Source organism: Suricata suricatta, chromosome 13, assembly GCF_006229205.1.
Source record: "Suricata suricatta isolate VVHF042 chromosome 13, meerkat_22Aug2017_6uvM2_HiC, whole genome shotgun sequence".
In the NCBI taxonomy this organism is placed as follows: Eukaryota; Metazoa; Chordata; class Mammalia; order Carnivora; family Herpestidae; genus Suricata; species Suricata suricatta.
The window spans coordinates 80,298,436-80,312,008 of record NC_043712.1 but is presented as its reverse complement, the minus strand read 5'-3'; the positions used below and the strand labels follow the sequence as shown (position 1 = coordinate 80,312,008).

Here is a 13,573-nt window from a genome sequence, read left to right as displayed (position 1 = left end):
TTGCATTGTTAGTAGTTCCATTTTTGGCATTTTTGAGTGGATGTATTTCTGGAGATCTGGGCATTTCTATCCCAAGATTTGAGAAAATTCATTAAAACAAAACCACACAAGTATAGACCAGTTGGAAGGGGGTAGGGAGGGGTTTTATGAATCACAGTAAAATTAGAGTTACATAACATTTAAAAATAAAGTTTGGATAATTTCAGTCATCATGTAAGGATTAACACAAATTATTAACTAACAAAGTGCAGAATTCTAAGAAGACTCCTTTCCCAAACCTGTGTTAATGAACGGATTTAAAATTTTAAGTAGTATTAAGTATTTTTAATTTGCTTTCTTTGCATATTTATTTCCTGTGTGTGTGTGTATGGTTGCCGACAGTATGTAAATAGCCATGTGCTCAACAGTGGGCTGGGTTCTAGCTTTAGTGATGTTTTGTATGTGTTAAATTCTTACAGCCTTCGACCTAGACATTCTCCGCTCTATTGTCTTATGGTTTATGATATTGACTTCTTCTCCAGTTGCTTTATGAAAGGAAATTTTATTTCCCCTAATAGTTATATAGTTTATAACACTTTCAGGGCATTGCCTTTCCCTTTGTTTATATTTCACACAAGACCTGTGTACATTCTAACTCATGACTGGGTTCCCAGTATTGCTGTTGAACAGATATTGAATAGGTTTGATGGTCTCTTATTTATACCTTGATGTTACTTAATATTGTACACTTTTCAAAAGGGAAAATAAAGGCAAATTTTCATCCATTCTCTGTCTAGATGATCACTAACTCAACACTGGGCTGTTTCCACTTCAGTTCAGTCTCAAAGACAGAAGCAGAGGGCCCCATAGACATACACATTTCAGATAATTGAGGTTCTACCACATTTCTTTTTTCTGTTAGTGGCCAGTTTGTGTAAATCTGGCTGGGTAATAGATGCGAGAAGGCTGTGGTGACAGCATTATTGGAGCTGGGAGAGCAGTCTCCCCACTGGACTAACTGGGACAGACTGTGTGCCCATGCACAACTCAATCTAGGCTAGACCACAGCACAGAGGGGCCGTGATTGACGTCCCCAAGAGTCTCCTCATAATGTCTGAAAATGGAAACTCCTTTCTGGACCCTCCCACAAAGTGTCTACCCCTGTGCTGGGAAACAGCTCTCCACCCGGAATGAGAAGAATGTCTCTATCACATGAAATCCTTTTCTTGGGGTCTCCCCAGTTTTAGTTGCATTGACCTTTCAGTTCATCTTCCAAGCTGATGAAAGGTAGCAAGAGAGGGTGTATGTGATGCCTACGTGTGAAGTGGAAGCAAAGGAGTGGACCTCGGAGCCTGTGTCCACACTTCCCAGTGCATTCTGGGACTGTCCTCAGCCACAGATGGAAGGAATCCAGATAGACTATAGGCTTCTTTTCACAGCAACTACTAAGAGGCTTAACAAGGGGGCCCATCCCTTGATCTTTAATTTTTAAGTTGCTGTTCCTAAAATTGTTCTTGGAGGCTTCCCTATCTGCTTTCTGGTAGCTGCTAGGTGGCTCCACTGAGAGCAAAGTATAATGACTACAGTCGTCATGCCCTGTGGTTGTAGACTTTAAACCTGTGGAGAAATCAGTGGTTCCGCTCGTGATCTGTCAAGGAGTAGTTCTTGGGGAGTTGTGTTTTCTCATGAGCATTGGTGACGAAGAAAGAGGATGGGATGTATGAGTTAGGAGACCCCGCTGTGTCTTACCTTCCTGAGGTTCTGTGCTCCTGTGAGGGAATTGTGTTAGCCGACCAGCTGCCATATTGTTAGTGCTTTCACCTCGTCTAGGATGGATGGCTGGACTGCCTCGGGGCACGTGTTAATGAAATAGTGCTAATACCTATTATTTATTGAGCACCTTCTAAGTGATAGATACCATTCTTAGGGCCTCCTATACCTTATTTCATGGAGACTTGCAACAATGAAGTGAAGTACGGACCATTAGGTAATTGAGGTTTAGGGAAGAAGATCAAGCCAAAAGCCAATGGCCAAGATAACACTGGCAGAATCAGCTTTCAAACCCAGTCTCACTGGCTCTTTCATACTCTGCCGTCCATGTTTACGGAAATGCAGAGGGGCCATTTACTCCCACGTGGTTATTCTTTTCGACAGGGGTGGCATGAACGTCAGGGGACTTGGGAGAATGCTGTCATGTAAACAGCACAGCAGCAGGAATGAAACTGACCTGGCCCTAATCTTGACTCCCCCTCTGTGTGGTGGAACCACCTTACACAGATTGCTTTGCTTCTCTGGGCCTCAGTTTCCTCATTGATAAGATGAATGTTCAATGGGATGATCTGTTACATCTTTTTCCCATTATAAAATTCCAGGTCACTTCTAGCTAGCTAGCTACTTTTGGTGAGGAGTGAACCCAGTGAATTAGATCAAGCTACATATTAGAGTTTCACTCGGTCCTTCATGTATTCGTTCAACGAATATTTTCTGTGTACCTTCTATGAGCCAGGGCTCAGAGAGTGAGAAGTAATTTCAGACACCGCCCTTTCCTCAAGGAGCTTAGTGGGTGTAGCCATGGTCAGGATATTAGTCAAATGTCCTGCAGTATGTTTGTATCAAATACTGTCATCATTGTCATCGTCATTGTCGTCATCGTCATCATCATCATCAAGTATGTTGCTACATAGTGTTGGCCACAGCTCATTCTACATCTGCTAGTTACTGCCATCCTACCTTTCTGAGCTGACAGCTGGCTCTCACATACTGGAGATATATATCCTGACCGGCTTATACACCGAATAGTTGTGTTATCCAATTGGTAAAAATTTTAGAGCATTTGCTTTTAAAAAAGCATTTCTTTTTAAGCACAGAAAAGTGATGATTTTTTCCATGAGCCTTGCTTTTTGGCAAGATTTAAAAAGCTGAATATAAGCAGTTTGAGACATGGGAACCCCCTCCCCCAAAAAAGCAACCTGTCACAATTCTATGGCCATGTTTTCAAATCTCAGATTGACCTGCAAACAGTGTCTCCTGGATTTTCCTTCTAACTCACTAGGTAGAAAAGACAAATCCTTGTCGTCAGTGGATTAGAAGAGGATGGGAAGAATTTCAGTGCAAATTAGTGAAAACTTCAGCTGTAAAGGGAAAGGATGAATTGATCTGAGCAGCAAAGCAGAGGGAAATTGGCTACTTTTCCCAACTGTCCAGTGTTTTCCTGACTGCCCAGTGTGAGGGGGGAGAAGTGGACACTCGTGTCCTGGGCTTTCTGGTAGTGGTGAAGTCCTTCAGTGGGAGAGCCAAACTGCCAGGTCTGAGGCTTGTTTTCACCACTTTGTTGCCATGTGACCTCAGACAAATGGCCTACCCACCATCTCCTATTTGTAAAAAAGAGCAATCCCATCATGAAAATTAGATAACAGGTGTATGACGTACTGAGCACAGTGCTTAGTGCCTTGCTGTTCTCTTCTTAGAATGGAATTCATCTCGCTTTGTAACCCTCCTTCAATAGCAGGTGCAGGACCTCCTGCTGTCGCTGGCTCCAGGAGCTGCGTGTGCTGTGGCAGGTGCTGAATGTGCACCTGTCCTCAAACCCACCAGGGACCTCTTTGGGCCAGTGGCCTTTCTTATGAGGTGACCAGCCGCCCTGGTGTGCCTGGGGCTCAAGGTTTTCTGGGATGCGGGACATTCTACTGTTGTAATCGGTAAGGTCCCAGGCAAATGGGGATGAGTTAGTTACCCCAAAGCCGGCAAAACCCTTGTTTTTGAGACAAAAGGGGCAGGGAGAAGCCATCATACTGATGCTGTCTCAGCAAAAGCCACCCACTTGAGGAAGGCCAATGACATCCACTGAACTATAGACCGGCGGCCTGCTTTCTTTTATCACCGAACTTGAACAAAAAGAGGAAGAGGCCTAATTCACTACCCCTGGGCAGTCTACCCCTGATATAGAACTGTTTTGACTGCTCCTCTTCTAAAGCAGTGGCTCTCAACCCTGGCTGCCCATGAGAATCACCCAAGGAGCTTGCAGAAAAAATACTGATGCCCAGGTCCCATTGCTAGAAATGCTAATTTTAATGGTCCAGAATGAGGCTAGAAATGCTAATTTTAATGGTCCAGAATGAGGCCTGAGCTTTGCTGTTCTTCAGAAGATCTTTAGGAGATTCTAATGGGCAGCCCGGATTAAGAATCACTACCCCCTGTTTCAGCTTGGGGTCTGCAACAGGTGCAAAATAATTTCTATTTTCCTACTTGATGAATCCAGGCTTTCCTGATCGGAGTCTCAGAGGGGATGATCTGTAACTAACATGTGTGATATTTTGTTGAGTTGATTTGCCCTTGCTGGGATTTGCTTTGGAAGAAAATTCCTTTGAGATGATTGAGTACTCTCTTTGTTTTCCCCTTTTCTCTTGTGGGGCCACTATCCTTACTGGTGTACTGCCTAGCTCAAAGTACGGCTTTTTTAAAGCTTGAGAAAATGCAAAGTTGAATTTGGGGGGAAGGGAGATTTCCAACGAGAAAAAATAAACCGTCTTTTTTGTACCAACTTTTGCTGGAGGTGTGGTGGGAAAGAGCGGAGTGCCCTTCTTCTGATGTCTGGGCGGGAATGGCTGCCTCTCTGGGCTCTGGGCAGGGCCCCGCCTGGATGGACGAAGGCAAGGTGAGTGGTACTCAGGGGCTTCAGGAACATGGCTGAAAGCTCCTGGCAAGGCCCTCAACCAGGTGGCCAGGGTTCCTGAGGAACCCGTTATTATTCAGTGCTAAAAAGAAATGAGCTATCAAGCCATGAACATTCATGGAGGGACCTAAAATCTATTATTTTCTAAATGTTTATTTATTTTTGAGAGAGAGAGAGAGCAAGAGAGAGAGAGAGAGACAGAGAGAGCAAATGAGGGGGGCTGCAGAGAGAGAGGGAGACACAGGATCCATAGCAGGCTCCAGGCTCTGAGCTGTCAGCACAGAGGGGCTTGACTTTACTAACTGCGAGATTATGACCTGAGCTGAAGTCAGACGCTTAACTGACTGAGCCACACAGATGCCCCATTAAATGCGTATTATTAAGTGAAAGAAGCCAGACTCAAGAGGCCCCATTCTGTGTGAGCCCAACTGTATGATAATCAGGAAAAGGCAAAACTATGAAGATGGCAAAAAGATCAGTAGCCATGTTTGTCGAAATCATTGCATGTTCACCAAGAGAGAACCGTAGCATTAACTGTTGGCTTCAGGTGATGATAATGAATGAGTGTAGGTTCAACAGTTATAAGAGATGTCCCACCAGCGTGGGGATGGTGATAGTGGGGAATGTTGTGCTTGTGTGGGGACAGGGAGTATATGGTAACGCCCTGTACTTTTCATTCCTTTTAGCTGTGAGGTTAAAGGCAGGCTAAAAAGTAAGCCTCATCAGCTTCCCCCAAGGCCAGGATGACAGCTCAGCTTCACACTCCCCCATCCTCACTTTCTGTTAGTTACTAAAACCTTACAGAACCTGCGATTCTAATCCTGTGACACCCACATGAAGGATGGTCATATTCAGTCTCTATGTTCTAAAAAGCTATTAGTCGGGGTTCCTGGATGTCTCAGCTGGTTAAGCATCCGATTTTGACTCAGGTAATGATCTGTGAGTTCAAGCCCCACGTAGGGCTCTGTGCTGATAGGTCAGAACCTGCTTCTGATTCTGTGTCTCCCTCTTGCTCTGCCCCTTCGCCGCTTGCACTCTGTCTCTCTCTTAAAAATAAATAAACATTTAAAAAAATTTTTAAGCTATTACTCAAAGAAATGGGATGATTGATAGGTTCAAAGTTCATCACCTGTTCTTGAGGGGTGGCGATCCCTTTTATATCCCAACTAGCTCTTTGGTAAATGGAACTGAATGGCTTCAAATGTGAGTTTCTACACACCACTGAAAACTGAAGAATTTTATTTTTTTCTTATAATGAAAAAATACATGTCTATTGTGGAAATAGGACAGAAGAAGGAAACACCTGTGAGTCTACCGCTTTGGTATAACCATTGTTAGTGATCTGGTGCTCACCCTGTTCTTTACCTGTGCCCACACTTATACCTACCTATATATTTCTACAAAAATATACTGAATATTCCTTCTCAGTAAACCGATTTTTTCCATTTATGAACACTGGATGAACATCCTTCTCTTTCTTCACTTCTTTGCACAGTAAGCTTTTGGATGGATTTTCCACAATTATCCTGATGTTTAGCAATTAGCACTTATTTTTCCAATTTTCCTCCCTTAGCTGCTCTAGCAAATGTCCTTGTGACTGAAGCGTAAAAAAAGTAGACTAGCTGGGTCCAAAGCTGGGTGATACTTTAATATTCTTCATTATTATTGCCAAATTATTCTCTCAAACTGTACACATTTAAACTGACACTTCGCTATCATTTCCATTCCCCTGATTTTGCTCATTTGACAGTCCCCAAACATTATCCCGTTTTGTGGATTTCAACTCCACTGAGACTGACCATTTGTTCAGATGTTAACTATTGATATTTTTCTCTTAAAAATCGCTCACGTGTGCCCTTCTACACAGTTCTTTGTTGGAATTTCTCTTTTTCTCATTGACTCCTAAGATATTTTTAAATATGAAGTACATTAGTGTACTTATAAAAGGTAGTGTGAACCTTTCTCCCCTGTTTTTGCCCTGTTTATGGTGGGGTCTCAGAAAACCATTTGATAGCTGTGTGTGTTATCTGTATTACTTGTTTAATTTACCTGTTACTGATACGGTGTTATAGTTCCTTTGCTTTAAAGAATTATTGAAAGAAGGGTTGTAGCCCCCAAACGCTCTCCAAGGCATACTGTGAGCATTCAGTGGAAACATGTGTGACTGCGACGTCATCAGCGTCTCTGTCCCCACCTCAAAGAGCTATGAAGAGCACAGTTCATTTTATTAGATCATGGGCCCTGATGAATTTTGGCAAATATTTAACTTGTAGGCAAGGATATCTAAGCCAACTCACAATCTAGTATGAAGTTAGCTGCAAATGGTTGAGGTAGGTTTTTTTTTTCCAATCCTGCTCAAAGAACTTTATGTCTCTTCTACCACTAAATCATGACATCTTATCTTACTGAGTTAATAGCATCTAATGGTTCTATCTGCAGGTAATGGAATCCAGCTGGGCATGCAAGTTATGCGGAGCCCATGTTTTAAAACAAAAGAGTATTTTTCTCTAGCCAGTAAATAAAAGTGATTTTTCAGCTATAAAAGGACAAAAGGTTTTGAAATGATCCCACTGGGCAGGGTTTCCTCGACTTGTTTTTTGGGCACGTAGCCACGGAGCTAACCCGGCATCTTCCAGACCTCGTCCATTTTTGTAGCAGTGTGAAGAGTTCGCTAGATAAGACTGGAGTCCCGCCCCCCCCCCCCCTGATGATTCATTCCTCAGCTTCTCTGAACCGAGGGGTGGCTGCAACCTCAAAGTGTCACCAGCAGATCATTGATCAGCAGTAGGAAGAGCCAAAAAGTCATCGTTTTTCCTTTTAAATACCGCCTCTGCCCTCTCAAGGTTGTATGTTTTTCTTCCCGAGGGAAAGCATTTAACATTTGACTCTGTAAGTGCAACAAGAAGAGTTAAGTGACTCATAGCTTCATTGAGAAGTTGTCAGAAACATTTTTAACTGATGTATTAATTCATTCTATTTCCAAGGTTTAAATAGCTGGGTGACATCAGATCTTCCTTTTTGATTTTCTATACACGTTTCTTAGCCTGGAAACCTAAGATTGCTGTAGTCCATTTTCATCGCTCTATTGTAAGAGGAGAGGGTCCACCCCCGGGTCCCAGTGCCCTTTCTTACAGTGTAGTTCTTGGTAGTGTCAGAGGATAAAATCATATGACTCACTGAGAACAGTTGGCCTGGAAGTATGTATTAAGGAATCAGCGCCCTGTTGGTGCTTTGCGCGAATTCTTAATGATAAGATCAATGGCAACAACCACCACTTGTGACCTCCCAGTCCCTGCTCTCAATACGGAGCCTGTTTAATCGCTTCATCCTGACAGCAACTCTGTGGGGAAGGAGCCACTCTTGTCCCTACATTGCAGATGAGAACAGCAAGTCACACAAAGGGAAGTGACTGATCCCAAATTTGAACATGAACCATCTGACTTGACAATGCAAGCCTTCCCTCTGAACTTGATTAAATTGATAGGGCAACCCCACAAACTGGGTGATGGTGTCCCCATTTTGCCGATGACAGGTTGAGGCTCAGAAAGGTTAATTGCTTTGTGACAGCTTCTCACACACCTGGGAAGTACCAGAGTTTGCTTTCAAACCCTCATTCCAACGCCTTCCCGTGCTTTTCCCATTATACTGTGTTCTTCCACTGCTACCTGTGCCTTTGTGTTCAGGGCTTTATTCACTGCAGAGAGAATTGGCCAGTAGGCAGGTGCCTAAGTGGGCCCCTCGCCCATTCTTGTGGTTCTTTTGGCACAGAAAGCTACCTGCTTAGTCCGCACTCCTCTTTCATGTGAATGCCGCAGTATGACTGCCTCTCCTTCTGTACAGTAGCTGGAAGGACTAAGCTTCCCAGTTGATTCCTGCATCATGGACTTTGTGGTTGCTGTCCCTTGGCTTGAAATGCTTTGTCCCCACCTCCCAGCATGGCTGACTCTTTCTCAAGTGTTAGCTCAGATGTCATCACCTCAGCGGAGCTGACCGAGGCTACCTGTATCCATTACCTAAGGCTGCCATGACCAATTATCATCAGCTGGGTGGCTTAACACAACAGAAATTTATTCTCTCACAGTTCTGGAGGCTAGAGTCCAAAATCACAGTGATGGCAGCGTCATCCTTCCTTTGAAGGCCCTGGGGGAGAATCCATTCTTGCTTCTTTCTGACGGTTCCATACGTTCCCTGGCTTATGGTAGCATAATTCCAATCTCTGCCTCTGTCTTTACATAACCCGCTGCTTTGTATTTCTCCTCTCTGTGTCTTCTCTTCATCCAGGGATGCTTTTCATTGGATTTAAGAGCCACCTGGGTAATCCAGGATGACCTTATCTCAAGATCCTTAATTATATCTGCAAGACTGTTACCCCAAAAAAGCTCATATTCACAGGTTCTCAGTGAACCTATCTTTTGAGGAAGCCACTGCTAACCCTAGTGTAGATAAACTACTACCCTAGGTAAAGTGATTTTTTCTGCTGTCATGTGTGTGCTCCTGTCACTCGGTTTATTTTTTTTGTACCCTTGTCCTTATTTCATGCATCTATTCTCTTGTCTATGTTTCTGTTTCCTATCTCGACCTACTTGAAGTCAAGCTTTATGAATAAAGAGCTATCTTATTCGCTGCTCTATCCCTAACACCTAGACCAATGGTTGGTATATTGTAAAGATCATCAAATATCTACTGAGTGAAAGATACCATTGGGCAAATGTAGTGTAATGTCAGGTTGGCTCTTCGGTGCTTTTAACAACTTCCAGGAATTCAGTTTAATTTTGATGTTATTTTGTGTTATTTGAATTTCAGATGTCTGTTTTTGGAAATGCAAGTGTATTATGGGACATATATTTATCACAGTGGATAAATATACCCAACCATTTCAACATTCAATTGCTAACTGGTCTTCAAAGTTCACTGAGATTTTATTTTCCCCCCAGGAACACATCCTCAGCAGAATATTTCTTTCTCCCCTAGGCTCTGACCACCTCCGGGAAAAAGATGGCCTCTGGGCTGTCTTGGTCTGGCTTTCCATTCTGGCTGCCCGGAAGCAGAGTGTGGAGGAAATTGTCCGGGATCACTGGGCCAAATTTGGCCGCCACTATTATTGCAGGTGAGAAGGATAAGTGCCCTGGGGGTACTACTGTTAAAGAAAACTGGTGGGCTAGAACCCTAAGAAGGAGGCATCTTTCAGGACAATCTGAGGACCATGGGGGCTGGAAGCCTGATAGGTGGTTGAGGGTCATGGCAAGGACACCCAAACTGAAGGCACAATTTCCCCCTCCCTTAGTGACATTCCTCTGTAATCTTTTCATCAGTTCCTATAAGGTAGGCAGCTGTCCCAAGAGGGAATGGGAACTGCAGAACCTTCAAAGTCCTGTGGTGCCCAGGAGAATCATGTAATCCAATCAGAGGCTTCTCTTGTTGGTTCTCCAGCCATAATTATTGGGGAAGGGAGGCAGAGACCAAAGCTGTGAAGGTTGGACTCCTTCCATAATCCTCTCCTTACCTTTGTCTTGTTTTCCCACTGATGGTCCAAACAATGTTTAAGGTGCCCGAGCTGCTGCTCTCCGAGGGGGCCACATGGTCCAGGAGCCCCAGATTTTGCTAAAAGTTTGTCCCTGTGGAAGGAGATACAGAAAACGGAAGTGTTACCCTGGGAGGGAGGAAGGGAAAAAGTCAGCAACTAAACGCTCAGGGTTGGGAGTCTTTATCACTTTGCTGTTTTTGAAGTAAGCAGTCTTCTGGCCGCACGGTTGCCTACTGGGTATGTGTACTTAGATACGCTAGGCTTGTGTACCTAGTACCAAGCCACGAGTTTGAAGAAGCAGCAGCAGGACAGGATGTTAACTGTGGAGAACCTGGGAATGGGGCAAGGGTATCCTGGAGTATTCTCAGAGACTATGTACTGAAAACAGAACTTGTGGCTTATTGGCTTTGTTTATGAATAGTTAACTACTTGGGATGTTTGGTTATGTTTCAAGAGCTTAAGGAGCAGAAAGAAAGCTTTAAACTTCCCTTATAAGGGGATTGTTTCTTGTCTTAAGAAGTCATTTAGCTAGATAAATATCAGAGAATAAGAAAGCCTGTGATAGGATTTCTCACAATCTCAAGGATCATGGTGCTCCGGGAAATGTGGACAGTGCTCTAATATTCTCCGTTCGTGTTTAGTTATGAAGGCAGAGGTCGTACTAGCCTGAAAAACCACCTCAAATTATTCCTTGTACCGTAAAATGAAGACTCTCAAGGCAGGTGGGAGTTTGTTTTACTTACTAGTATTTCTTTTTTTTTATTTTTAAAAAATTTTTTATTTATTTTTGAGACAGAGAGAGACAGAGCATGAGCAGGGAGGGGCAGAGAGAGAGGGAGACACAGAATCCGAAGAAGGCTCCAGCCTCTGAGCTGTCAGCAGAGCCCAACGCGGGGCTCGAACCCATGAATGTGAGATCATGACCTGAGCTGCAGGCGGAGGTTTAACTGACTGAGCCACCCAGGTGCCCCTACTTACTAATATTTCTAACAAGTTCTAAAAAAATCCTGATTCTTGCAGGCCTTTTTAGCATAGCAAGCCTTTCTATTGCATGAAGCTGTTCCAAACAGTCCAACCTGATAAAATATGTTATGATTGCCAGCCTCTGGATTAGTGAACTCACTCTGAGTCAGGGATGTGTTCCTCATAATCTGTGCAATGAGTATCTAGTGTTCTGCCAGTGTTTTGAAGACATGGTGTCATGATAAGTGTATTTATAATATGGTTCATTTTTTTGTGGCCAAGAGCTTACATGATAATTACTTTTTTCATAACAAATACCATATTAGAGAATATAATGCAATGGAGATTTAAATTCTTGTAGGACATTGAATTATGTGTCAGATTTCCGTCCAAAAAGATCACAGAGATAAAGAAATAGGGAGGAGAGAATAAGTAGAATGAAAAGCAAACACTTTTTTTTTCAGGCTCCAGCAAATGCAAGTTGAGAGATGCTTGGGAAATAAGATGACGTCTCGCCATTTTGTTTTTTGTTGTGTTGTGTTGTGTTTTGTGATGGGCAGGAGAAAATAAACAATTTCGGCTTAACTATTTCTGAGCTAGAAGTTGTATCTGAAAATGCAGATGCATTTTCCTTGTGTGAGTGGACCCCAGAAGGAATTCTCCATTGAAAGATTTCCTCCCTAGAAAGTGTGTTGTCGTCAGAGGGGGTTGTTGGCCATAGCAAAGGGACAGCGGGCTGGAGTCTGCTTGCCTATGAAGATGGACAGTTGGGCAGGCGGGCAGGCTGGTCTGATGACCTCAGCCATAGACTGAACGTGGTCTGCTAAAGTAGTGAATTTTTTCCTTGACTTCTAAATCTCAGACCCTCTCTGTATCCTGATCTCTGTATCCCATCCCCATGCCCCTCTCTGCTTGGTTGGGTATTCATCTTCCCCCAAAGACTATCTCTTAAGAGAATTTAGGCTCAGTACACATCTGCTGCTGAGAATGTTCCGAGAGAGTTCCTGGTTGTTTTGTTTCCGAGGCTGGGGAGGGCACAGCTGTATAGGAGGAAGAGAATAAAAACAAAGAGATATAGAGACAGGGGACCCATTGCTAGAAATGGCACCATTCCACGTCTTCCATTTTGGCTAATACCCTGATGTTTACTTAAAGTCTTGAAAGATCTTGGGTGAAGAAAAAAATAGTAACAATGATTTGTCTTCCTTCTTCCAGCTCACTGAGAATTCCCATCCTGTCCCCGTGGTTACACAGAGCCCAACTGGAGATCCCACCATCGCCAATTGGGCAAAGCTGCCCCTCTGAGGGCTACTTTCTTAAACAGATCCCTCTGGGTGTACATTAGGTCTTGGTCAGGACGGTCCCCCATTGGGAAAGACCCTATAGTTCCTCTGTGGTAGTGACTAAGAATAAAATCAATGAATAGTTTTAAGTAAATGATGTCTGGCACTGGACCGACTACTTGGTATGCCTTACAGTGTTTAAACCCCACAACAAATGAGACAGGTGTTATTTTAGTCTTCTTTTTTCCTAATCACTTCTCAGCCCCATTGTTACATCTGATGCTCTTGGCTAGGAGGATATTATTGAATGGAACAATTGTGGTATTTCTTCCAAGTTTCCAAGAGAATTTTATGGTACATTGAGCTCCCTTCCTCCTTCTCTCTTCACCTCCCTTGATTCTGCTCCCTCCTTCCTTCCTCCCTTCCCTTCCTCCCATTTTTTATCCCATACTTAGAAAACACTTATGACTCAGGCACATGGGTGACTCAGTCATTTGAGCATCCAACTCTTGATTTCTGTTCAGGTCATGATCTTACGGTTTGTGGGTTCAAGTTCCATGTCAGGCTTCGCACTGGCAGTGTGGAGCCTGCTTGCATTCTCTGACTCCCTTTTTCTCTGCCCCTTTTCTGCTCTCTCTCTTTCTATCTCTCAAAAAGTAAATAAGAAAGAGAGAGAGAAAGAGAAAGAAAGGAAGAAAGAGAGAGAGAAAGAGAAAGAAAGGAAGAAAAGAAGAAAGGAAGAAAGAAAGAAAGAACACTTACTAGAAGCAGTGGAGAACAAAACAGATAAGTCTCTGCTTGTGGTAGCTTGTGGTTCTTGTGGGGAAAGGTAGATAAGAAGTAAACAAATATTGGGGTGCATGGGTAGCTCAGTCAGTTAAACCTCCAACTTTGGCTCAGGTCATAAACTTGCAGTTCGTGAGTTCAAGCCTCACATGGGCTCTGTGCTAACAGCTCAGATCCTGGAGCCTTGCTTCAGATTCTGTGTCTCCCTCTCTCTCTGTTCCTTCCCTGCTCTCATTCTGTTTCTTGCTCTCTCTCAAAAATAAACATTAAAAAAAAGAGTAATTCTTTAATAAAAAAAAGAAGTAGACAAGTATTTTAAACAAAGTAAATGCGGATTGGGATAACTACTGAAACAAAATATAAAGC

General features: G+C 43.3%; 1 protein-coding gene across 1 annotated transcript in view; it reads left to right on the top strand.

The window, feature by feature from the left end:
• LOC115275968 (phosphoglucomutase-like protein 5) overlaps positions 1-13,573 on the top strand; it is a 149,692-nt gene that overhangs the window by 83,821 nt on the left and 52,298 nt on the right. Inside the window, exons 4-5 of the mRNA XM_029919681.1 lie at positions 9,623-9,758; positions 12,354-12,474. Of these exons, the coding sequence (XP_029775541.1) occupies positions 9,623-9,758; positions 12,354-12,474 (257 nt within the window). The remainder of the gene's footprint in view (positions 1-9,622; positions 9,759-12,353; positions 12,475-13,573) is intronic.